The 22,156-nt window shown below is 54.9% G+C and overlaps 11 protein-coding genes across 11 annotated transcripts; 7 read left to right on the forward strand and 4 right to left on the reverse strand.

Annotated features, from left to right (window-relative positions):
• Positions 1-316: 316 nt before the first annotated feature.
• WHR41_09057 (uncharacterized protein) lies at positions 317-2,044 on the forward strand (the record flags this gene model as incomplete). Its single annotated transcript, XM_069377661.1, has 1 exon — positions 317-2,044. The coding sequence occupies one exon, from the start codon at positions 317-319 to the stop codon at positions 2,042-2,044; it is 1,728 nt and encodes a 575-aa protein (XP_069225280.1).
• On the reverse strand, positions 1,339-5,284 carry WHR41_09058 (uncharacterized protein). Its single transcript, XM_069377662.1, has 6 exons — positions 5,034-5,284; positions 4,666-4,876; positions 4,537-4,610; positions 4,027-4,415; positions 3,336-3,941; positions 1,339-3,278 (listed from the first exon to the last, which is right to left on the reverse strand). The coding sequence occupies exons 2-6, from the start codon at positions 4,744-4,746 to the stop codon at positions 2,131-2,133; spliced, it is 2,298 nt and encodes a 765-aa protein (XP_069225297.1). The 5' UTR covers positions 4,747-4,876; positions 5,034-5,284; the 3' UTR covers positions 1,339-2,130.
• A 906-nt stretch (positions 5,285-6,190) lies between these two features.
• On the forward strand, positions 6,191-7,128 carry WHR41_09059 (uncharacterized protein). The gene is made up of 2 exons (XM_069377663.1): positions 6,191-6,455; positions 6,514-7,128. Exons 1-2 carry the CDS (start codon positions 6,227-6,229, stop codon positions 6,567-6,569), a joined length of 285 nt encoding a protein of 94 aa, XP_069225294.1. The 5' UTR covers positions 6,191-6,226; the 3' UTR covers positions 6,570-7,128.
• A 159-nt stretch (positions 7,129-7,287) lies between these two features.
• WHR41_09060 (uncharacterized protein) lies at positions 7,288-8,031 on the forward strand (the record flags this gene model as incomplete). The annotated part of the gene is made up of 2 exons (XM_069377664.1): positions 7,288-7,693; positions 7,751-8,031. 2 exons carry the CDS (start codon positions 7,288-7,290, stop codon positions 7,978-7,980), a joined length of 636 nt encoding a protein of 211 aa, XP_069225284.1. The 3' UTR covers positions 7,981-8,031.
• Positions 8,032-8,211: 180 nt separating this feature from the next.
• Positions 8,212-10,904, forward strand: WHR41_09061 (uncharacterized protein). The gene is made up of 3 exons (XM_069377665.1): positions 8,212-8,708; positions 8,761-10,439; positions 10,492-10,904. Exons 1-3 carry the CDS (start codon positions 8,315-8,317, stop codon positions 10,624-10,626), a joined length of 2,208 nt encoding a protein of 735 aa, XP_069225283.1. The 5' UTR covers positions 8,212-8,314; the 3' UTR covers positions 10,627-10,904.
• Positions 10,802-12,012, reverse strand: WHR41_09062 (uncharacterized protein). Its single transcript, XM_069377666.1, has 2 exons — positions 11,771-12,012; positions 10,802-11,720 (listed from the first exon to the last, which is right to left on the reverse strand). Exons 1-2 carry the CDS (start codon positions 11,886-11,888, stop codon positions 11,005-11,007), a joined length of 834 nt encoding a protein of 277 aa, XP_069225282.1. The 5' UTR covers positions 11,889-12,012; the 3' UTR covers positions 10,802-11,004.
• A 111-nt stretch (positions 12,013-12,123) lies between these two features.
• WHR41_09063 (uncharacterized protein) lies at positions 12,124-13,756 on the forward strand (the record flags this gene model as incomplete). Its single annotated transcript, XM_069377667.1, has 2 exons — positions 12,124-12,287; positions 12,341-13,756. Exons 1-2 carry the CDS (start codon positions 12,180-12,182, stop codon positions 13,754-13,756), a joined length of 1,524 nt encoding a protein of 507 aa, XP_069225281.1. The 5' UTR covers positions 12,124-12,179.
• A 364-nt stretch (positions 13,757-14,120) lies between these two features.
• Positions 14,121-15,218, reverse strand: WHR41_09064 (uncharacterized protein). The gene is made up of 3 exons (XM_069377668.1): positions 14,734-15,218; positions 14,447-14,668; positions 14,121-14,386 (listed from the first exon to the last, which is right to left on the reverse strand). Exons 1-3 carry the CDS (start codon positions 14,892-14,894, stop codon positions 14,251-14,253), a joined length of 519 nt encoding a protein of 172 aa, XP_069225286.1. The 5' UTR covers positions 14,895-15,218; the 3' UTR covers positions 14,121-14,250.
• Positions 15,219-15,835: 617 nt separating this feature from the next.
• On the reverse strand, positions 15,836-17,563 carry WHR41_09065 (uncharacterized protein). The gene is made up of 2 exons (XM_069377669.1): positions 17,047-17,563; positions 15,836-16,993 (listed from the first exon to the last, which is right to left on the reverse strand). The coding sequence occupies exons 1-2, from the start codon at positions 17,365-17,367 to the stop codon at positions 16,013-16,015; spliced, it is 1,302 nt and encodes a 433-aa protein (XP_069225285.1). The 5' UTR covers positions 17,368-17,563; the 3' UTR covers positions 15,836-16,012.
• Positions 17,564-17,841: 278 nt separating this feature from the next.
• WHR41_09066 (mitochondrial 54S ribosomal protein uL10m) lies at positions 17,842-18,888 on the forward strand (the record flags this gene model as incomplete). The annotated part of the gene is made up of 1 exon (XM_069377670.1): positions 17,842-18,888. The coding sequence occupies one exon, from the start codon at positions 17,842-17,844 to the stop codon at positions 18,886-18,888; it is 1,047 nt and encodes a 348-aa protein (XP_069225288.1).
• Positions 18,889-21,034: 2,146 nt separating this feature from the next.
• On the forward strand, positions 21,035-21,984 carry WHR41_09067 (uncharacterized protein; the record flags this gene model as incomplete). The annotated part of the gene is made up of 2 exons (XM_069377671.1): positions 21,035-21,478; positions 21,546-21,984. Exons 1-2 carry the CDS (start codon positions 21,399-21,401, stop codon positions 21,982-21,984), a joined length of 519 nt encoding a protein of 172 aa, XP_069225287.1. The 5' UTR covers positions 21,035-21,398.
• Positions 21,985-22,156: the final 172 nt, after the last annotated feature.

A 22,156-nucleotide genomic window follows, 5' to 3' on the forward strand; every position in this document is an offset into this window, starting at 1 on the left:
TCTGGGTTGAGTGGTTGCGTTGAGAAGTTGGCATTGTCGCAAGTTGCCCTGATGCCAATGCCCGCACGGCGTGGAAGCTGAGAGGCAGCGCCAGAAACGCCCCGCTGAGCGAAGGTTGGTGACGGCTGCGCTTGAGCCTTCGCCACACCACGTCAACAGTTGCCGCCTGCGAGGTTTGGGTTCTTTTTATTCGGTCTTCGATACTATTAATATTGGTGTTAGAGATTTCTCAACCCAATCAAAACATAATTGGACTAATCTCTGGGATTCAATAGAGGAATTGCCAACGTGAGATCGGCCTTCGAAACATCTCCAGATGGAAGTGGAACTGTATGTCTACGACCTGAGCCAAGGGCTGGCGCGGTCCATGAGCAAGCAGTTCCTAGGCATTCAGATCGACGCAGTATACCACACATCTCTGGTCTTCAAAAATGTCGAATACTTTTTCGGTGCTGGTGTGCAAACATGTTACCCAGGCGCCTCGCATCATGGCCGTCCGATGGAAGTCATACCGATGGGCAAGACCGATATCGACCTAGACACCATTCTGGACTACCTTGAGAGCCTGAAACAAGTGTACACCCCCGAAAGTTACGATCTATTCGCTCACAACTGTAACAATTTCACTCACGACTTCGCCATGTTCCTGATTGGCAAAGGGATCCCAAGTCATATCACGAGCCTGCCTCAACGGGTTCTCGACACTCCCTTTGGCCAAATGCTGAGACCTCAAATCGACGCAAGCATGCGTTCCGTCACGCAAGCTCCTGTACCGAATGGTGCTACGCCAAAGCAAGACACGCAGACAGTCCAACAACCATCATTCCATGGTGGGAAGTACGGCCGGGTACTCAATCTTACTGCGACAGATGCATTAGAGTCAGCTCTTTCAGGGGCACAGAACACATGCGCAACCATCTTCTACACATCGTCAACCTGTGCACCATGCAAGCTGGCTTATCCCACGTTCGACTTGCTAGCAGAAGAGCACCATGACGCTCTTTTTGTGAAAGTGGACATCAACGAAGCGAGGGAGATAGCAATGAAGTATGGCATTCGCGCAACACCTACTTTCATGACCTTCTCCAAAGGCAAGAAGCTGGATGAATGGTCCGGTGCAGACATATCTTTATTGAAGGCCAACGTCGCTCAGCTCTTACAACACACCTTCCCGCCTCATCCACACACCCTCCTCAAACTGCCAACGTTGCAATTTGGCTCGATGAAACCCATCGTATATGCCAGAGTCCCTCCCATAGACAAGCTCACGGCAAAACTCGGTGCAGGTGCGCAGGAACCCGAGTTCGTCGCCCTGACCACCTTCGTCAAGAACCGCCAACTCGACCCCCGCGAAGCCAAACTCCCCGATATCCACGCAATCGGCGAGATGCTGCAAACAACCATCGAAAACCTCCCCATAGAGTCCCGCTTTGCCGCCGTCGACCTTCTGCGCTGCGCAATGGTCGACCCGCGCGTGTCTGGCTTCTTCGCCAGCGAGAAAGCCGTCGACGAGCTCGCGACAGTGCCAGCTCTGATCACGCATGTGATCGAGCTCGGAGAAACCTGCCCGCACAATCTGCGTCTAGTGACGATTCACCTTGCGTGCAACATCTTCACGTCGCCGTTGTTCGTGCGTGAGCTCCTCAAGCTCGGCCAACGCACAACGCCATTGCTCGTTCAGCTCATCACAAGCTCACTCCTCGACGCCGCACATCCAACGACGCGAGTCGCGGCGGCCTCGCTAGCTTTCAATTTGGCGGTTGCGAACTACCGCGCGCGGCGAGAAGAGCATCATGACGGGCTGGGTGAGGACCAGCAGGTGGAGTTGGCGGCGTCGATGCTAGAAGCGCTCCGTGTGGAAGCTGACGGAGGAAGCAGCGAAGCGGTCAAAGCGTTGTTGTTAGCGCTGGGCTATTTGCTGTTTTGCGCGAAGGAGGGTGGGGAGTTGATGCAATTGGCGAGTGTGCTGGACGCTAAGAGTGTGCTTGAGGCGTGTCTAGAGCACCCCAAGCTGGCGGGCGAAGTGAGTGCTTTGCTGCGATAACAGCTGAGCAGATCCAATTAGTAGGTTGTTGTATGGAGGTCTAGACCTCATTTGCGGCTGGCATATGAGGCGGAACGCTCAAGCTCTCAGATAGCACCTCCAACCTCAGTACCTGGGTTCATGAATCCTTTGTCCCACTCGACATTATCCAGCCACTGCAGGAACTCTGCGTCGTTCGCAGTCGGCATTAGAAACCCCACATCCTCAAATGCCCTATCAGTCTCACTCGCACCACCAACACCAAATGCAGGCGGAGGAGCACTCGGGCTCAATATCTTATCAAGCGCACCCCTCAACGCCCGAGAACCCTGGCTGCAAATATGATGGTTTGCGCCGCCAGTCTTCACATCCGCGAGCAGCGAGACAAAGACGCTGATATCCTGGATCGTCTCGGATCTCGGCAAAACATCCTGGCCGATCAGCCTCGACTGGTCCTGCTTCAGCAGCTCGACAGCCAGCACGCCGGCGGTAGACACACCAGCGATAGCCATCAGGCACGCGACGTCCTCCTGGAAATCTCGGAAGAAGTCGCGGCGTGACTGTGTAAGGAGTACGAGCTTGAGCATGCGTCGTGAGATGGGGATGAGCGTCTCGGTGTCAGTCTTCATCCTGTTGACCTGGGCTCTGCGGAGTAGGAACTCGGTTTGCATGATGCCCATGTGAATGAAGATGGCGTTGAGAGCATTGTTGGAGACGCCTCGCCCGTCCTGCCTGCCGCTATTGGCGACATATGCGTTGAGGCTCTCTTCTGGCGACAGCTGGACGAAAGAGGGCAATGAAGCATCGAGCTCTCCCATCTTCCGCCAGATATCCGCAATTCGAGCCGCGACGTCTTCGTCACTCGAGCCCAGCGATACTTCGAGAATCTCCTCGCGAATACGGCTGTACAAGAACCAGACCCTGTTCCACGTGATTCTGTGCGGGTTTCCAGAGGTGTTCCATCCGTTGGGGTCGAGATTTGCGATTGCCTGCTGCAGCTCAGGGCCCTGGAGCATGAGCTGAGCTCCAGACAAGTCAAGTGGCATCTCCAGCTTACAGTAGCGGTAAGATAGCCGCGGTGGTCTGCCGACGAACAGCGAAATCGACTTGTCATGAGTGTAAACCTGCGAGAAAAGCTTCTTGCGCTGTTGCGAGAGGAAGAAGGGCGTGTCCGGACTTTCTCGGTTGCCTTGATGCAATCCCATCGCCACCATGGCGTCGCAGAGCTCACCATTCCGCTGCCATGCAGTATAGTCTGGATGGAGCATCAATTAGCGGCATCACCCAGCAATGCTGAAAGAACGTGACTTACGTGAATCGCCCTTCAAGAGCTCAATGAGCATCAAGCCTTCATACATAAAGCAGATGTAATGGTCATTCAGCGACTCGCACTCGTAGCAGAAACACAGCACGAGCTCGCTAGCCTTTCGCATGCGTTCAGCAAACGTCACACGATCAACGACCGTTTCCCGGATATCGTCGAAAATTGAGTCCCAATCGCTAAGATTGACAGCCACCAGCCCGACAAGCGAAAGTATGATTCCAATGATCTCCCACCTCAAATTCCTTCCTGTGCCTGTCCGCGCCCACTCCAGTGGCGTCATGTTGCCATGCATCTCCACCGGTCGGCGTGTGTTGCGCCAGACCATCTCAGACAGGGCGTGTAATTGCTCAGGTTGGGGGTTTGTCCAGACATCCTCGAACTCGGTCCACATGACGTCGAACCAGGTCTGGAAGATGGGCTGCAAGACGATGGAGCTCTCGCTGTAGTCGAGCCATCGCTGCGTGAATCGGCGGTACCGCGGCATGTCCTGGAATAAGGCCAAGACGTCTGCGCCGCGCTTGATAAGATCTGGGTGAGTTGGCGGGAGATTGGTAGGTTGCTCGGTGTCGTCCGGCTCGAGGATGCTAAGGCTTCCTGCGTATCTCGAGTCAGCGCAATGTCTTCCCAGACTTTTGCAAGAACACAGCAGCCAATCTTGAACCATTGAAGATCAACATACCCGAGTTCTCCGTAAACACAGCGGAGTACGCCGTGGGGCCAAGGAAGCCCGTCCGGTTGTCTCTCATACCAATGGAGTTCGTTGGTGATCTGTAAGACGACGCAGCAGACATCTGCCTTCTCTGCTCCGCAGCTACAGGTTTCGGCAGAATTGGTGACGGTAAGAAAGGGTCTATTGCCGCTGTGCTGGTGCGACTGGACTGCCCGTTGACGGCGCTGTCGTTTATCTCTGGAGTGGTAGAAGAGCTTGCAGGAAGCCCTCGGTGTTGAACACGCGTCGGATACGGCGATGTTCGTTGGGTTTCCCGGGGTGCAGAGACAATGCGATCCTGATTGCCGATAGGAGAAGCTCTGGGCCTTGTCAATGGAGCCGGGTGATACACACATTGGCTTATAGACCAGTCAGCAAAAGTTCCCCGAACAGTGAAACGCGTGAGAAAGGCTGCTGGAAGCACGCCTTCGACTTTCTGACGCGTTGGAGTCATACAGCCGTTGCAAGAGTTTGAGTTACCTTTCTTTGTTACGTCTTGCGCATCTGCCACAGACAGGGCTGCTGTGATCACAGCGAAGCTTTCCTTTGCGACACTAGGAAGCATTAGGAGACTTCAAGACGTGCCAATGGGTGTGACAACCAACTTACTGGCTCGCAACTATACAACTTGCCATTGCGTCTGTAAGCCACAACACCGGCATCGCTTGCACTTCGAATCGACTCAATCATGGCGCCTGATGCTCTGTCCAATCAGACTTCTTCAATGTGAGGGCTAGGCTCGGGATTACACCCGGAGACCTATTGCGTCGTGAGTCACTGCAGGAGCAGGGACGGCTTGATGATTGTCAATCAATATATCCTATCAAATACGTCAGACACGGACAGAACCAGGCAGCAGGCAGAACTAGAGTGTTTCCGCCGGATTTTGCCGGTACGCAAATAAGCAAAAGAAAGCGTCCCAAGAGGTTGAGGGCTGTTGACATGAGCACGTGAGCTCTCGAGGTTACCATGCTTACCTTTCAACAAGGCTCTACTTCACAGGCTTCCGAACGTCTACCTCGAGGGCGAAGAGCCACGCTCTCAGCTGGGTATCGGCGTTCAGCTTGACGTCGCTGGAGTCTCGGTTTCCATTTCCGAAAGCTGAAGACGTGAGAAGGTGGGTGGGTGTGAGGGACAAGAATAAGAGATTCGTCTCGCCACAAATCAGTTTATGCAACAGGATGCAAAGTCGACACTACTGTTCAGAGACCGCGAGATGCGGTGTCGTGCCAGTAGTGGCAGCTGAGAGCACGCCCAGGAGCGGAGTTCGCGAAGTCGTTTGATGAGATGCGGGGATACCAACTGCTGACAAAGTCGTCAGAGTTTGTGGCATTTTCCCAACACGATTAGTGCTCAAATTGCTCTTTCAATGAAATTGTAGAGACAATGATAGACCTATCAATACTATATAGACATTCGCTTCTATGGAGGCCCTGTGAAAGCCATCAGAAGCTTCCTAAGATGAGTTGGCTGGAAACTGCTTTGGCACATTTGTCACAAACTTCGGTCGATCGGGCCCACGGAGTTCGATCTCGGCGTTCGGTGTTCGAATGATGGGAGTCAGAGAAGCACTGTCGTTTTCATGCCTAGCAGCCTCAATGAAGTTATGATGGCATTGGACCCGTGCGATCAATGCAAGCAAGCAAAATTAGTACGAATCCCATCAATATCTGATTCACGGTTCCGCCCAAGCAAGTGGACTAAACGTGCTCCCGTCGTCAGATTCCCTGAGATGCGGAGTCCGGCATGGCCCCCGTCGCCCACAAGCATCGATTAATCAGCCCGATAATTGAAAGCTCAGAGCTCAAATGAGCCAAGCAACGGCTAAATGAGCAAGGCATCCAGCGCCGCATGTGTAGACATCTCATCCATCAAAGGGCGCGGATTACATGTGGGTCTAGGGCAACCCTAAACGACTTAGTACAGTCCGGAGGATAAGTAAGAATTATACTTGCCAATAGTTGCGCGCGCCCTACATGTACGTTCGTAAGCGGGCGAATGACTGACTCCAATGGCGTTCCTCGAGTCACTCGAGACGGCAGACCGGCATGACTGATCTCTGTCAGCAATCCGTGCTTGGAGGTATATAATAGCATTGAAGCACCTCAGCCGTGATTTTGGTCTACGCCGCATCGCTGAAAGAGCATTAATCAAACGAATTCATAACGCGATGGACCCATACGAGCCCCTTCCGACTTACGCAGAGGCCGTAAAGGAGCAACAGACAGCGGATCACATCATACGGAATGAAGCAAGATATCTCACCTTCGACGACACTTCGACGTTCTCAAAGCTAAGATCGGCAATCAATGAGAACTCTCGCGCAAAAGACGGGAAGGTCTATGTAGAGAGTAGGATGAAGCGCAAAATGGGCGGATTGGTCAGAAGAGTATTGACGGGTCGGTCTAAGGCATTTGCATCGACGTTCAAAATGTGCATTATTGACATGCTTTGCAGAAAGGATTCCGAGACGTTACGAAACGGCGGAGGCAAGGGAGAAATCCGACCCTTAAAGAATTCGCAGGTTGTCGCTGCTCGCCCTGGCGCGGTCATGATCTCGCCGTGGTCGTCTCTCCACCATCCACGAACTACCGTCACGCATCGCCTTGAACCGGCCAATGCTTTTCTCCGCCTGATAACTCGGGACCAGAGAGCAGCAGGCTCCCACAAATCTCGGCACTGGACCGAGTGCGTCGCATCGTATGCCGACTGAGCACGAATCGAGAGACGAAGAAAATTCAGGGCAACAGCACCAAGAAGCAAGCTTGTTTAAAAGATGCAGATGGGTTGGTTTGCGTTATGTGTACCTGCAAGCGCCAGCGTGGCCAGCGTGGAGTCTGTACCGTGCGAGTGCACCCGATGCACGAAGCCGCATTGCCGGATCCTGCTGTCTGACGAGGTTCAATCACACCCATACCGAAGTAGATACGCCGGTGCACATTGCACGGCGAGGTGGCTGCAGTGGATTCGGCCTTCGACACTCGACTGGTATTCCGATGCAGCACGACGCGGGATAACTCTAAGTCCGCCAGAAATTGCAGATGATTTGTGGGAATAGCTCTGCTTGCGAGCGAAGTAGCATTTGGTGGTCATGTCAGCAATGTACGATAACAAAGTCAACATCTGTGCTCACGCGAAGGAGTATGTATCAAAGTTGTGATCGTGTCAGCTCGGTACGTCATTCGGGCGCAGCGGAGCGAAGCTGTTTTCGTGATCCTCTCAGCAAAAGCCATGTCGTTCCTTGCTGCTCTGTTTCCGAAACACACGCACCTGTGCGCGATTCACGAACTGGCCAGTGTCTTCCTGACGATGTACGAGAAAGCAGGCTCATCACTCGAACAGTCTATGCCTCTCACCACGGGCATCAGCGAGCTGCCTCGGATGCCTGAAGCCAACGACACACCCGTGCAAGTCCGAGAATTCCTTGCACACTTGCTGTCGGCGAAAAGGCTGTTTCCGAATGAGTCCATACAACGCATCGTTGAGAAATGGACGCTGGGAAGCGGCCAAGAGCTCCACAGCTACACACCGTACATGTTCTTCGACGTTTTTGGTCGCGAGGAGGGATGGATTATCTACAAAGAGGTCAAGGTTTACATCTACCGTGAGGAGCGAAAGCGAGAAGTATTCTCGATGTGTATGTGACCATCCACACGATACCACGTGACTGTAAAGCTCTAGCTAACAAGCCAAGCTACGATTGTTATCGGACTTCTTTCTTTCGAAATCACTATGATCGGATTATTCTGCTGGAGTTTCAGCCAGCTGCTTGTTGTCCAAGCGCAAGTTACCGCCGTGCTGGCTTTGTTGGGCGCGTTCGCGTGTGTTGTGGCCGTTGCTGGTCTGCTTGGAACCGAGAGGCCCGAAGCAAGGGCTGAGAATGAGCTGATAGAGGGCACGAAGCATGGAGCGCTACCGCTATAGCGCAAAAAGTAGAAACTCAGGGAAGCAATGCGAAACAAATATTCTCAAGAAGCTGAGTGTATACGGTACCTTATGGTGAGGATGCTTTGGGTTGGTCAAACAGCAAACGCGCCAGGCACTGCAAGGGTCACGTCCCGCGTCTTTCGGCATGAGGCGCGCTCCCGGAAGCTTGTTTCTTGGCCAGGGTCCTCTTGCTGCCACTTCACATGATAGCTCCGTGCATCTGCCACCCTCTCTCCATAGTTATCATCTCACCAGCTCATCTCGGGCCACACGCCAGCACATACAGGCAACACTCATTCCGCGCATCAAATCGTGGCCATACATTCCGAATATGGCCTCGCGCGCACAGGCTTTCCGTGACTGGGCCACGGCCGAACAGCTCACCATCACCGGACCCATTGATCAGCTCAAGGACAAACGTATTGTAGTCGACGCTGAAGATTTCCTTGAGAATATCCTCACTTCTCAAGCGACGCGTGAGCCCTTGCTTCCAGCTCTTGGCGGTCTCCCGTTTGCTCTCAGAAAACACCTGGACACATATCTGGCGAAGTTCCAGGAGGTCAATATTACTCTGACCTTCGTTTTCAACGGATTGGATCTCGCTTGTAGAGATCGGCAAACAATTTCGCGCGAGAGTAAACAGGCCGCAAGAAGCCTAGATGAGGCATGGAGCCTTTACAGCCAAAGCCGTGCCGATGAGGCTGTGGCGGAATTTGGCAAGTCATGTGAGTAAGCCCCAATGGAATTACCCCTGCAGCTGGATCTGATGCTTGCCAGGCACCTACCGTACCTACCCTATCCTTCGTTGGCTGCAATCTTACCTTCAACGCGAAGGAGTCAGGATTCAGACTGCGCCTTACTCCGCGGCTGCGCAGGTTGTATCACTGGACCGAGAGAACTTCGGCGACGCCATTGCTGGGTCATCATCATGCCTGCTGTTTGGTGCCTCGAGAGTCATCACTGCCTTCGATTTCGAGAGCCAATCTTTCTCGTGGGTAGAACGATCCAAATGTCTGGCTAAGCTGGCAATGAACGAGGACCAGTTCATTGACTTTTGTCTGCTTTCTGGCCTGACTATTCTTGCGCTTCCCACAGAGCTTGAAAACGTTCCCAATCCTATCCAGGGAGCACGGGAATTGGCTGGCCGCGCTGGTAGCATGGGATTTGCAGCGTACGCCACATTGAACAAGGAGTTCATGGAGCTGTTCAAGAAGGCGAGGACTGCCGTGAAACACAGTGTCATCATCACCGGCAGTGGCGAAGTCACTCTTACCAAGAATGACACAGCTGCTGGCGACATGCATGATGTGATAGGCCAGCGACTTCCTGACGAGATCTATTATTACCTTTCCAGAGGCGTAGTGGGCTCAAGAGTACTTAACTGGAGAACCCGTGGTGAGCTTTTCGAAATTGCGCCCCTCGACGGCGGCTCTTCATCAGCGTATCAGCAGCTGGTTACGCAAAAGCTGGCCCCTCTGCGTACCCGGACCATGGCTCTAATCAACCCCATGCTTCACCGCTACTATCAAAAGAAGGATGTCGACTTGATCGCCTGGCACAATGAGAGCAGCAAGCAGGCTCTGGGAGTGCCCGACGCCTCCTCTCCACTTCAGTCTGCAAACCGCTGGCGGGTCAGGAATGCAACCCTTACAAAGGCGTCCGATGCCAAATTTGACATCAAAGAGGAGCCCTTGCTTTTTGCAGTCGCGCTGCTCTCGGACGAGAACACGGCCCAAGAGACAGTGACTGAGAAGATTGGTGACACTGCCACACAAGAACTCCGCAGCCCGGACGAACTCATCTCAAACACTGTCTTGCGCTTCCTGGAAGACCGTGGGTACATTAACAACAACCACACACTGTCTGCTTGGGGTAAGGCACTCAAGTCGGCTTTCGACCAAGCTGAGCAAAACGGGTACCTTGCTGCTGCTGGGCGCAAGGAGGCAGAGGAGGCGATCTTCATGGCGTTTGAGCTGCACAAGCTTGACGTGCTGAACACAAGCCAGATGTTCCCCTCGGACAAATATCTTGGGGCTCCCATGCGAGGCTCCGAGACTGACCGCGCCTACACTTTACTGCTGAGCAGAATCGCATGCTTGGGCTCATTCCACCACAAGGAGATCGGTTTCACTGGGCCTCTGTCACGGCATCTCCTGGGCTATCAGCAGATGACATCCGCCGTGCGTGCAAGCCTCCGCGACCTCCTGGAAGTCCACGCACTCAGCATGCTTGGGTCAGGCGCTGTGTCTCGCGAACTCAGCCCGAGCGACTACTCGACCCTCGGATGCAACCTGCCCTTTGTTCAAGACTGCGACCTCGGTCTCAGTCTTGTGGTGAAGAGCTTCCTAGACGAGCTTTCAAACGATAGCAGCAAGCGATCAGACATCACACGCTGGTTCAACCACGCGTACGACGTTCCCGGCGATTTAGAGAAGGCGTGGAAGATGTGGGACGCGGTAAGCAATACTCTTCCTCACATTGTGCTGTGACGTACTAACGTTTGAGCAGATCAATGCTGGCATCCAGGCGGCCGACAGCGCCATTGTCAACAACGATACCAAGACGACCTTTAAGAACGCAGACGAATGGCTCGCGCAAAAACTGCAGCAAGCCAACCCCGCGAACACGAACGGCTCTGCTTGATCTGGCCTGAGAGGGGATATTCTTGAGACAACCGTAAAGCCGATCTGATTTCTCCCGATAATAATGGCGCGTGAGAAGTCACAAAATCACAGATGCGAGCTTTTCAAAATGGGAGCGTTTGAGGGAGCAGCAAACCGGCAAGGCGTTGATGGAGGAAACAAATGGCAAGATCCAGTGATTGGTGAAAATGAATTTGCAAACTCCAGTTGCCTTCTTCCCTGTCTTTATATATCTAGCCAGCAGTAAATTAAAACAAGCCTGTTGAACACCTCGCAAAAGCGCGGCACCTGTTTCCATAAATCCACGTGGGCCGACTGCGGCGCAGGGTTGAAACCCGCCGCCTGACCCAATAACAAAGCAACAGCCACCGCGCAGAGCTCACTTCTTCTTCTGCTCCAATCCGTAACCTCCCCTGCCCTCAAGATCCGGGTACGTCTTGCCCTCGGCGGGCAAACCCTTTCTCGGTCCTCTCTCGATCAAATCCTCCCTCAACCAATGCAGCACAAGCTGGCCAAGACGGCTGTTGCCTTCCGCACCGCCGTCAGTCTTGGGCACCTCAAAGGTGTCCATCGGACCCCACTTCTTGACCTTGCCCTGCGACATGTGGACCAGGTGTGTAGGCCACTGCGCCAGGTTGTCTAGAATGTGCGTCGCGTACACGATCGTGCACTCGCGGTTCTCGGTCTCCTGCTTCAGGAAGGTCAAGAAGTTGTGGCGCGACAGAAGATCCAGGTCCACGGTGATCTCATCCAGCAGAAGGACGGTCCACGGCCTCAGGAGACCCATGCAGAGCTGCACGCGGCGGCGCTCGCCGTCAGAGACCGCGTGAAGGTGCCAGGAGAGGTCGACGTCGAGGATGCGGACGAGCTCGTCGCGGCGCTCGGGGTAGGAGTCGCCGCCGACGGATTTGAGGAGCTCCGGCACGGCGATGTCGGAGCGCACGATGGGGTTCAAAACCCATTCCAGACCGAGGTAGGTGACGCCCTCGAGGCCGGTGGTGAAGGGGTCACGGCCGCCGACGTCCACGGCACCTGGGGGCGCCATGCGTTTGCCGCTCAGAAGGCGGAGGAGGGTTGTCTTGCCCGCGCCGTTCGCTCTGGGGATTTAGCATGGGTGTATGTTGAAGGATTACTGGGAGGCTTACCACCGATGAGCAGGTTGCGCGAACCAGCTGGAAGGTCGAGAGAGACATTCTGGAGGCCGCTGGTGCCGTCAGGGAAGGAGAAGGTGAGATCCTTCGTTGCGATTGAGGGCGAGGGCATTGTGGGCAGCGGGTTTCGAGAAATTGGTATGGCTGAGGGGAGAGTCGATTCGCCAGCGAAGGTGGTTTCGTTTTTTATGCTTCTTGTTTTGCTGCTTTCTCTCAATTTAATTATCTGCGTATCGCAAAATATTGGCGCCGATGACTGTACAGAATGTCGGCATCATGGCCGGCTAGAATCAGACCTTCCCAAAAAGGCATTGTGGACCGTGCAGAATTTACCATCGTACGTTAGAGCTGTCGAGACAATCGTGCGTTTGCGCCGGCTACGCTCAACCTACGGCGGGTTCCGATGCTAAGATCTCTCATACGCCATACTCGACCCAAGATAATGGGGCCACAGTCGAAGAGGCTGCCGCTGGTTGCTGTCGTCGGCGCGACCGGCACTGGCAAGTCAGATGTAAGCATCCAAGCCCATTCTCCACAAGCGTCTCGACTGACCACCGCAGCCAGCTAGCCGTGTCGCTGGCCCAGCGCTTTAACGGCGAAGTAATCAATGGCGATGCCATGCAATTATACGAGGGTCTGCCCATAATCACCAACAAAATATCCGTGGAAGAGAGAAAGGGCATTCCGCACCATCTGCTCGGCAGCATTGGCATCGACGAACCGACGTGGGTGGTTGGCACGTTTGTCAAGCACGCTCTGGCCACAGTTGAGGAGATTCGGAGCCGAGGGAAAGTTCCCATACTGGTGGGTGGTACACACTATTACACCCAGAGCCTGTTGTTTCGAGATCGCTTGACCGAGGCGGAAGAGCAGACGGGTGGGGAGGAACGGAAGGAAGCGGACAATAAAGATGGAGCGCAAGGGCCTGGAGAGGATTTGGAGGACAAGTTCCCGATTCTGAAAGAGTCAACGGACAAGCTGCATGAGAGACTGCGAGATGTCGACCCCATCATGGCCGACCGTTGGCATCCCAACGATCGAAGGAAGATCCAAAGGAGCTTGGTCATATATCTGCAGACTGGTCGCAAGGCTTCAGACATCTACGCTGAGCAGCGTCTGGCCAATGCAAAGCAGAATGGTGATTCTACAGACGGAGTGGAAGAATCCGGCCTCCGCTTCCCTACCTTGTTGTTCTGGATCCACGCCGAGACCGAGACTCTGCGAACACGATTGGACAGTCGCGTCGACAAGATGCTGTCGCAAGGTTTGCTCGATGAGGTCAACCAGCTGTTCGATCACACCGAAGCCAAAAGCATCGAAGGCAAGCCTGTCGACGAAACCCGCGGGATCTGGGTTAGCATCGGCTACAAAGAGTTCAAAACGTACATAACCGCGCAGCGATCCGGCACAACAAGCGACTCTGAGCTAGAGAAGCTTAAAGGCGACGCCGTCGAAAGAACGAAGGCCTCCACCCGCCAATACGCCAAACGCCAAATCCGATGGATACGAATCAAACTGCTGCACGCGCTTGCCGCCGCAAACGCAGACCGGTCGATGTACCTTCTCGACGGATCGAACGTCTCTCAGTTCTCGGGAAGCGTCGTCGATTCGGCGATTGAACTCACCGCTGCTTTCCTCTCTGAGTCTTCCATGCCGGACCCGAAGACTCTCTCAGATGTGGCCGCGAGGCTGCTCACTCCCGAACAGAGTCATGACCTAGCGGCCACGCCCCAGAAGTGGATCAAGCGGATTTGTGAATTGTGCGGCGTCACATGTATGACGGAGAAGCAGTGGGAGGCGCATACGCGGAGTCGATCGCATCGGAGGGTCGTTAGCAACAAGCGCAAGCGAGAGGACAGCGAGAGAGATCGAAAGGAGGAGACGCCAGCCCAGGAACTTGTAAATGTCCTTGAGCAGCAGGTCCGCGGAGGCACCTTGGATGCTGAACGCGACAACGAAGATAAAGAGCCACAGCGGTGAAAGGGCACGACAAACTAAGCCTTGGGAGTTTTCTCGGTTTCTGCGACTCCTGGACATCACACGGCACACGAACCCAAGTTAGCTGCCACCCGGATTGGCGTTCCTATTGCCCCTGAAGCCATATTCCCGGCATCGACACCTTTGATGTACCGATCGATCGAGCTGCCAACGGCAGTCGTGAGATCGCCAAGTCATGCCTCAGTTATAGCTTATGATCTTCAGGATCTACTTTGTAGCTGTAAGAGAGGCAGGAGGGCGCAAGTTATGCCGGTCTCTTGCTCGGGCGGCAATGCTGCAAGAACCGCCTCCCACAGCTTATCATAACCACCCGACCATAAACCATGGTCAACACTAAGAATCATGATCCATCAGAAAAGAGCTTATATAACCACGTTTTAAGTCCAACAGACATCAATCGTATCAAACACCCAAGGCAGACACGCCCTCGATTCGTCAGAGAAATCCAACACCCATTCGCCCAGTCAACTTAAAGCTCACACTCCCTGCGCAACAGCAACCTTCGAAGAATACTGCTGCAGCTCGCTCGCGCTCCCCTGCATGCTGAAGAAGCCCCTCCTGACCCTGTGCATGATGATGCCTCCATAGATCACCTGTCCGATCGCGCACAACCTATTCATTTCGTCAGCAAAAGAAGAACTCGCCAATTGAACACACAGGGTGCCAACATACGCAATGATCAAGCTCAGCACGATGTCCAGCGCGCTCGAGCTTCCCACTCCCGCGCTTGCGACGCAGTTGAGTAAGAACCAGATGATCCAGATCAGCGTCTTGATGCAAGCGGAGATGAGTTGGAAGATGGGGCCGAGGCGGCGGGCAGCGAGGAGGCCGACTTCGACGAGCGTGAGGACGATGCAGAAGCCCGAGAGGGCGAGGACGACACCGCCGGCAGCGCTGTGAGGGGGAGTGTCAGTGGATTAGGATCTTGGGAGATTGGTGGATCGTGTGAGGCGACGTACGCGTAGGCGTCGGAATAGTCGTAGTAGTAGCTGCTATCGCTGGTGGCGGAGGCGTAAGAGAGGACGATGCAGGCGAGGACGAAGAAGACGGCGAGGACGATAAGCTGGATCGTCCAGAGGGGGATAAGGACGCGCTTGAGCCACATCTTGGGGTTGGCCATTGTTGCTTCGGCTTTGGGAGTACGAGGGTGGTTGTTGCTGTACTGTCGCGATGCGCTGTATGGTATGTCTTTGATTGATCAATCAACGGAAGAAGTATCTGTCTTCTTGGAATTGACCAGAGCGTGTGTGACAATCAAAGATAGAGAGTAGAGTAGTATGATGAGAGAAGAACCACAACAATAGCAGACATAAGACCAACACCCTCGCCAATGCTCCCACCCCAAGCCTTAAGTACCTGATCGCAGACCAGCACCAACCCACCACCGCCCCCGTAACACAACCGCGTTCCGCCCTCCAACCAGTCACCGCGGCTGCACACACTCGCACACTCGCACACAGCCCAGCGGCGCAGAGCAGCGCAGCGCATCCTCCCGACCAATACCCGGAGGGCGCCAAGGCCCGTAGACGAGGCGGTTACGGGAAGGATTCAGCCCGCTTTGGGGGCTCTGATGAGACGATCCCTGCTCTCAGCCTCAGCCTCAGCCTGGTGGCCGGGGGAGCGACAGAACACCTGCACGCGGGCTCTGCCCACGCTGCCCGGGCTGCGGTAAGACACGTGCGGATGCAGTGTAGGTGGGCCGCGGGCGCGGCTGTTTGGGTGGTGCAGGTGGTGCAGGTGGCTTGCTTGGGAGATGGGGAGCTGAGGGTCAGGCTGCTGCGCTGTCGCGATGGTCTATATTGCGCGATGGAGGATTGCACCTAGAGACTGCGCCGGATAGAGTTTCGTCTGCGGTGTAGAAGGAGCTGCGCTACATGTTCTTTCGACGTCACTTGTTGCGATCGGCGCCCTTCTCTGGGTCTTGCCGTGGCGCAGGGTGCTAGGCTGAGAACAAGGCATGGCAGATCATGGCATTGTCCGCGGTGCATCAGGCTCATGAGACTCAACATCCGTGACGGGCTGAGGTCCGCAAGGCTCAAGATGCAGCCTCGTCACACCAAATTTCAGGCTGCATGATCATTGGATATATATTTAGTTATCACAGACTGACACCGGATATCCTCGCCCGGTGGAGAGATCTCGACCACGAGATGTCCAGGATCACATCGGACGAGATGCGCCTCTGTGACCCCAATTGGGAAGCCTGGCTACTTTTTCAAAGCACGCATGGCGCGACGCTCACGCCTTTCTATCGCCGTCAAGCTCATTCGTGACCGCCACGAACGCCTCCCACTGTTTCAGCGCAGCACCGCTCTGAATGCACCATCTAGCCCTCCTCAGACCCTCTTTCCATCTCAGGCCGCCCGGTCCGCGCTCCTGCACGACCTTGCCATCGTCTCCCTCGCCCATGTTGCTCACCTCCGCCTCGCAAATGCCACTGACAGTAATAAGAGCCGCAGTGTTAAGCAGCACGAATTGCAACACCGGGTCGTCGGCCGGGCGCTCGTTGCGCAGAATCTGCATCAAAATCTGCGCGTTCTCGTTCGGACCCTTGCCGCCGTGCACAGTCGTAAGCGGGTGACACTGCAAGCCGAAGTCCTCAGGCGAGAGCATGAATTTCGAGATCTCAAGCTTCGAAGGGCTGTTGACGTCGTCGTCACTGTCGTCTGAAGACGCGTCCTTATCGGCCTCGGACCTCTCGGGCTTGCCGCGGATGTACCAGCAGTGCGTGGGGCCGGCGCAAGAGATCTCGTCGAGGTTCTCGTCGCCGCAGGTGACGAGGGCTTTCTTCGCGCCGCTGAGACGAAGGGCTTCGGCGAAGTTGACACCGATGTCTTTGCGCGCCACACCCAAGATGCGGGCCTCGATGAGGCCGGTGTCGTGGACGGGGTTTGCGAGGGGTCCGAGGAGATTGAAGATCGTGCGGACTGGGACTTCCTTGCGGACGGCGGCGGCGTACTTCATACCAGGGTGCCATTCGCGGGCGTAGAGGAAAGCGTAGTTGCTGCGGGAATAGATTGACGGTAGGTTTTCTGCTGTCGTTGCGCTGATTACAGGCGGGTTGGGAGAGCGTTGAAGAAGATCTGCGGAACCGGAGAGGGATGTTGAAGAGTTGTTGCCGTGCTTCGCCATCATGAGGAGGGAGCTGGCTACGATTGAGGATGTTGTAGAAATGTTGAAGGTGTTGTGGCCATCACCGCCTGTACCGACGATATCAACCTGTTCATTTTGTGAGCCAAAGTGCAAGCACTCCTAGCAACGTTAGATCTTACCAGTCCACCGTGGTAGTTGCCTTCGGGCTTCGCTTTGGAAGATACAGCGTTGTGGAGAGCGCTGCGATCGACCTGTGCAGCCGCTGACCGCATGTATGCGGCCGTAGTGGCAAGCACCTCGGGATTGTGGTCCATTCCAGTCGTGTGAAGAGCCCATAGCAGCAGCGAAAATTGGATTGGCGATATCCGGTTCTCGAAGATCAGAGTGACGGCTGCGGCGATGTCTTTGGGCGTTGCCTTCATCGCACCACTTAGAGTGGCGAGCTGCTTGAGGAGAGGCGTCACGGATACGAAGTCCTGACGCTCTGCAGTCGCAGCCATGTTGCTGGTCTTTCTCTGGGCCTGCAATGTCCAATTGAGGAAAGGTGTTATATTATGAGGAAACACGCAGCGTGTGAATCTAGCTGCAGAGATAAGTACCAATGATCCAATCTTGAATGTAACTCGCTGTGTTCATTGTCCAGAAAGAGACATTTTCGAGTGGTGGAAAAGAATACCTAAATATTGATATGCTATTCCAGCCGTTGACTGCAGCCATTGAATCATGTGCGGGATCGTCAGCGGGGTGTGAGTCGAGCGGGCGGCGGCATCGGGGCGCGGGCAGACACAAGCCACAGCGGAAGTGCCACACTTGCTCCGTCCAGCTTTCTGCGACTTCACCACCCACAGCCAGAGCCAGCGCAGCGAACAGCGATTGGCAAGGGAGGCATTGGCTTGCTGCTCTCGACATCACTGCGCGTTCTCTCGCGGACTCTACACCACCTTCAATCTCATCCCGCGCGCACGCCATTCACGATGCCTCCTCGGTTACGCCTCCAATCGAAGCAGCTACGCCTCGCTGCCACCACCACCCGCGCACCACAATATGTCTGCTGGCAATGCCGACACGCATCTACCGCCGCCGCGAGCACAACCACGCCTGCGCCGCCCATAGACCATATGACACACGCGCCGCGACCCATCTCACACTACCCTCCGACCCAGCCGCCCTCCTACAAGCCTCCTGAGTTCCGCAAATCGCAGCTGCACCGCCAGTACCAGTCTGTTCTGCGCTCGTCGCCCCTCATGCTGCTCTTCCAACACAACAACATCAAGGCCACGGAATGGACGGGTATTCGACGAGAACTGGCCAATGCGCTGAAGAAGGCGGATGAGGAGCTGGCGCGCAGCGGAGACGAGACTATGGTTGGCAGCAGCTCAAAGCTGCAGATTGTGCAGACGGGCATTTTCGCATCCGCGCTGAAGGTCGTAGAGTTCTGGGAGCCCAAATACCTGGATCAGCCTCCCGTCAATGAGCCTACAGACCCCAAAGTGTCATCCAGCACGCCCATCCACGACACACAACCTACCAACAGGGACCCCAGCCTGACACACGGTCTTTCGAAGAACGCATACCTCGCAGCAAGGAACGCGAAGCTGCAGCACGGTCTGGAACCCCTTCTTTCCGGCCCCATGGCCATCCTGACGCTGCCCACCGTCAGCCCCGCCCACGTCAAAGCCGCGCTCTCCATCCTCTCGCCCTCCAAGGAAATTCCCGCACCGAAGAGAAGAACAACGCCCAGCTACCACGACCCGACCGTGCAAACCGGCCTGAAGAAGCTGATGTTCCTTGGCGCACGCGTCGAAGGCAAGGTCTTCGACATGGACGGCGCCAAGTGGGTCGGCAGTATCGAGGGCGGCCTCACGGGCCTGCGCGCACAGCTCGTCGGCATGTTGCAGGGCATCGGCTCTGGTCTCACAAACACCCTGGAGTCGGCTGGAAAGTCTCTCTACCTTACCGTTGAGGGTAGGAGGGGGATGCTCGAGGATGAGCAGAAGGAGGGTAAGAGCGAGGGCCAGTGAGTGGAGTCTTGAATGGGACTGTAAGATATTACCCAATTGTCATCAATATATTCCGAGTGCGACCGCATCTATGCGCACGTCAATGCAATTGCTACTTTTTGATCAAATCAGTCCGATTGCGTGAAAAGCGAGACGTGAGAACTTTTCCCTGTGCTCTCCGCGAGTCGAAGCTACTGACAACAACTTTGCTCGCCACTTAGGTCGGGTGTCAGAGAGATTTTGGGGCTCGATGGATCATGCAGGAATTTGCTACGCCTTTCGTGTTGGAGTATTTCGGTTTTTGAGTGTCGAACAGAAACGTTTGAAGCAACTGATACTCGCCAGAAAACCCGAGACTATTCTTCGATGCTATACATCTTGCCTACATAACCGCGCCAGACGATGCCGAAGAACCTCCATCGTATCACTACATCTCAATATTCCATCCAAGATGACCGGCGAAAAACGAAGGGATAGCGTTCTCGAGCCTGACAGCAGCATTGTTGATACATATGGTCATCCAACCGAACCTGACTCGGCAATCAAGGATGCTGAAGCAACAGTCCCTTCTACACCTCACGACAGCGACAATGAGGATAAGGAGCCCGCAGTGAGCATGACCTATGTCACAGTCCTAGCAACACCCACCAGCAGTCTCACCCCTTCGATCCCCAGCTCTCCCCTCCTTCCCTCCAACCCTCCACAACCCACCCTAACCCTCCTCTGCAACTCCTCTCCCGCCCCACTAACCCTCCCCTCCGCTCTCCTCGCGCAAAACTCCCGACTCTTCCGCACCCTCAGCCAAGACGCATCCCAGCCCCTCATCGCCACGCCCAACAACCCTCTACACCTAAACATCGACCACGAAGCCTTCACCGTCTTCGCGCGCTGGCTGCGCGGCGGTAAGATCCACGTGCCCTTCGGCGACGAGAACGGCTTCGCGACAGACCTCTACCTGCTCATGCGCGCGCACGCCGCCGGCGAAGCGCTGGGAGCGGACGTGTTTGCGGACATGTGTCTGGACGAGATAATTGGTGAATTAGTTGAGGGCGAGGAGAGCGAGGACGGAGACGAGAGCGACGACGACAGCTGGACGAAATTAGACGCGCGCTCGAAATCTTGCGACCTGGAGATCTTGCTGCAAGCCGCCGCCGCGATCTGGCCGGCGGGCTCGCTGGGCCGCGAGCTGCTGGTGGACTGGTACGTGTACTCGCCTGCGTGCGCGGTGCACAACCTGACGACCGAGGCGGTAGTGGAGTTGGGGGATTTGGATCTTGCGGCGAGGTGTATGTTGCGGGGGAAAGAGGCGCAGAAGGATGGGGCGGGGAGGGCGCCGTATTTGGTGGATCCGTGTCGGTATCATCAGCATCGGGCGTTGGGGCTGCCGTGCTATAAGAGGAGTAGGGGGAGTGTATATAGTGGGCTGGAGTATGCCGTTCGGTGTGGGATGGTGGGTTGGACTGAGGAGGATGCGGAGAGCGATGGGTCCGAAAGGGATGGGGTCACGTTGTGCGAGTATGAAGAGTGTGTGAAAGAGAGCTTGGAGCTGTTTGGCGGGGACGAGGTTTTTGATGTGGATCGATAAATGGCATGACAGGGCTTCTCTTGGGTAGTGGCTGGCGGACTTTGATCGGGCGTTTTTGCCTTGGAAGCTTGGTGAACTATGCCTTACCTGTATGAAGACATTCGGCTGTATCACTACTCAAGCATGATATACCATTTACCCTAGCACGGCGCGATCGTCATGCCTTGATCTTGGTGTGCCACTGGTTTTTCCTGCTTCTCTACGGGTCTGCATACTTGGTGAACATTCGCAATCATTGCTTGAGATCTTGGTGTCAGGGTCTGGAAACCCATCAAGTGATGTGATACTAGACCGGAGTGAGACAGGTCTAACTTCTGATGTGACGATGGGAAGTGCTCCGCCAGAATCCACACATCAAGAATCGGCATGTTGATATCTCTCTGATTTTCTCGAATGTGCCCTTGCTGTGTGTAACCTTCTCGAGTGGCTGATTGGCTCTCCAGACTGTTCACCGGAGTGAGGCTGTGGGCCAAGGAGACTTGCAGTTGAGACGTCACCAGCTGAATCCTCCATCCTGCGTGGCCCAGCTACAGAACCCTATTTCCTCATCACGCATTCTCTAATAGTCCTGCAGAGCATTCCACGGCTTGAACGCTTTCAGATCAAGGTCTTGGTATCATGGCGATATCTTCTATTTCACATAGTGACCGGCTATGAATGACCACGCGCTTCGTTGAGGACAGTGTTTCTTGGGCGGCAATCCTTCAGCCAAGATACCGCACCGCCGACGTCTCGCTCGCCAAGGATGAATTGCAGCCTAGTGCAACTATTGTGCATAGACCTGATGGGCTATGCAGCTCAGCCGCAATCATGGTCGCGGCTATAGAAGGACGGCAAGAGTGCGGCGCCATTGTAAGTCGCAAGAGCGCTTCCTCCGTCCTGCTTTTCGTACTTTCATTTTGCTTGCGTTCATCCGTTCGAACCCCAGAAATTGGGATCGTTCGTCATGGCTTCACCCGAGATCGACTACAGCGCAATCGATGCGTTCGAGCCAGTCGAGCTTCTGCAGCTACCGGAGACACATAGGTAAGTCAGTCCGTCCCATGCTTCACACCCAAATCGCTCTCTTGCCGTGCTCAATCTCATTCTCAAGCTACCGGTCACGTCAGTCGAGCCTTGAAGTAGATAGAGACAATCATGGCTTACTCAAGAGCACACCGACGGTTCACTCCGCACTCTCGACAACGGAAACAGACAAAGGTTTTGTCACGACCATCAAGAACATACGACAGCGTCTACGTGGATGGCGCTCTGGTGTCTTACTCTCCAGCGCCATGGCAAACTTTGTATTGGTGGTGAACTGCGTCGCAGCGATTACCATCCATTCTAAATACGGCACCAAAGATGGCGTGAGCACGGCATTTGAAGGCGACCGTCATGTCGCAAACCAATGGTTCCTTGGCCTTCACGTTGTGATCAACGCTCTTAGTTCGTTCCTGCTCAGCGCCTCCAATTATACGATGCAGGTAATCAATGCGCCGGGTGCTCAGAGTGTGACAAGGCGCATGCTCGTGGCCATTGGCTGGACATAGGTATAACTAGCTTGCGAAATATCTCCAGGGTTACATGGCCACGGCGGGTGCTCTGGCTGCTCTTGGATTCAGCCAGACTTCTGCACAACCAAGCACTGCTTGATGCTTGATCAAGCGCTTGATCAAGCAGTCAATCAATCAAAAGTTGCGCAGCCAATCAAGCAATCAAGCG

This window comes from Cladosporium halotolerans, assembly GCF_011745625.1.
Source record: "Cladosporium halotolerans strain TM138-S3 chromosome Unknown Sca61, whole genome shotgun sequence".
Taxonomy (NCBI): domain Eukaryota; kingdom Fungi; phylum Ascomycota; class Dothideomycetes; order Cladosporiales; family Cladosporiaceae; genus Cladosporium; species Cladosporium halotolerans.

What these genes read in the sequence shown, in the direction of transcription:
- WHR41_09058 (XM_069377662.1), bottom strand. Translation starts at nt 4,746, where the DNA reads ATGATTGAGTCGATTCGAAGTGCAAGCGATGCCGGTGTTGTGGCTTAC. An exon ending in GCAAGACGTAACAAAGAAAG is followed by an intron (nt 4,416 to 4,536) that starts GTAACTCAAACT and finishes CTGGTCTATAAG; the next exon opens with CCAATGTGTGTATCACCCGG. An exon ending in TGTGTTTACGGAGAACTCGG is followed by an intron (nt 3,942 to 4,026) that starts GTATGTTGATCT and finishes CGAGATACGCAG; the next exon opens with GAAGCCTTAGCATCCTCGAG.
- WHR41_09059 (XM_069377663.1), top strand. Translation starts at nt 6,227, where the DNA reads ATGGACCCATACGAGCCCCTTCCGACTTACGCAGAGGCCGTAAAGGAG. An exon ending in GGTCAGAAGAGTATTGACGG is followed by an intron (nt 6,456 to 6,513) that starts GTCGGTCTAAGG and finishes CATGCTTTGCAG; the next exon opens with AAAGGATTCCGAGACGTTAC.
- WHR41_09061 (XM_069377665.1), top strand. Translation starts at nt 8,315, where the DNA reads ATGGCCTCGCGCGCACAGGCTTTCCGTGACTGGGCCACGGCCGAACAG. An exon ending in GGCGGAATTTGGCAAGTCAT is followed by an intron (nt 8,709 to 8,760) that starts GTGAGTAAGCCC and finishes GATGCTTGCCAG; the next exon opens with GCACCTACCGTACCTACCCT. An exon ending in CGTGGAAGATGTGGGACGCG is followed by an intron (nt 10,440 to 10,491) that starts GTAAGCAATACT and finishes ACGTTTGAGCAG; the next exon opens with ATCAATGCTGGCATCCAGGC.
- WHR41_09062 (XM_069377666.1), bottom strand. Translation starts at nt 11,888, where the DNA reads ATGCCCTCGCCCTCAATCGCAACGAAGGATCTCACCTTCTCCTTCCCT. An exon ending in GCGCAACCTGCTCATCGGTG is followed by an intron (nt 11,721 to 11,770) that starts GTAAGCCTCCCA and finishes AAATCCCCAGAG; the next exon opens with CGAACGGCGCGGGCAAGACA.
- WHR41_09064 (XM_069377668.1), bottom strand. Translation starts at nt 14,894, where the DNA reads ATGGCCAACCCCAAGATGTGGCTCAAGCGCGTCCTTATCCCCCTCTGG. An exon ending in GACTATTCCGACGCCTACGC is followed by an intron (nt 14,669 to 14,733) that starts GTACGTCGCCTC and finishes TCCCCCTCACAG; the next exon opens with CGCTGCCGGCGGTGTCGTCC. An exon ending in GTGCTGAGCTTGATCATTGC is followed by an intron (nt 14,387 to 14,446) that starts GTATGTTGGCAC and finishes CGAAATGAATAG; the next exon opens with GTTGTGCGCGATCGGACAGG.
- WHR41_09065 (XM_069377669.1), bottom strand. Translation starts at nt 17,367, where the DNA reads ATGGCTGCGACTGCAGAGCGTCAGGACTTCGTATCCGTGACGCCTCTC. An exon ending in GCAACTACCACGGTGGACTG is followed by an intron (nt 16,994 to 17,046) that starts GTAAGATCTAAC and finishes CAAAATGAACAG; the next exon opens with GTTGATATCGTCGGTACAGG.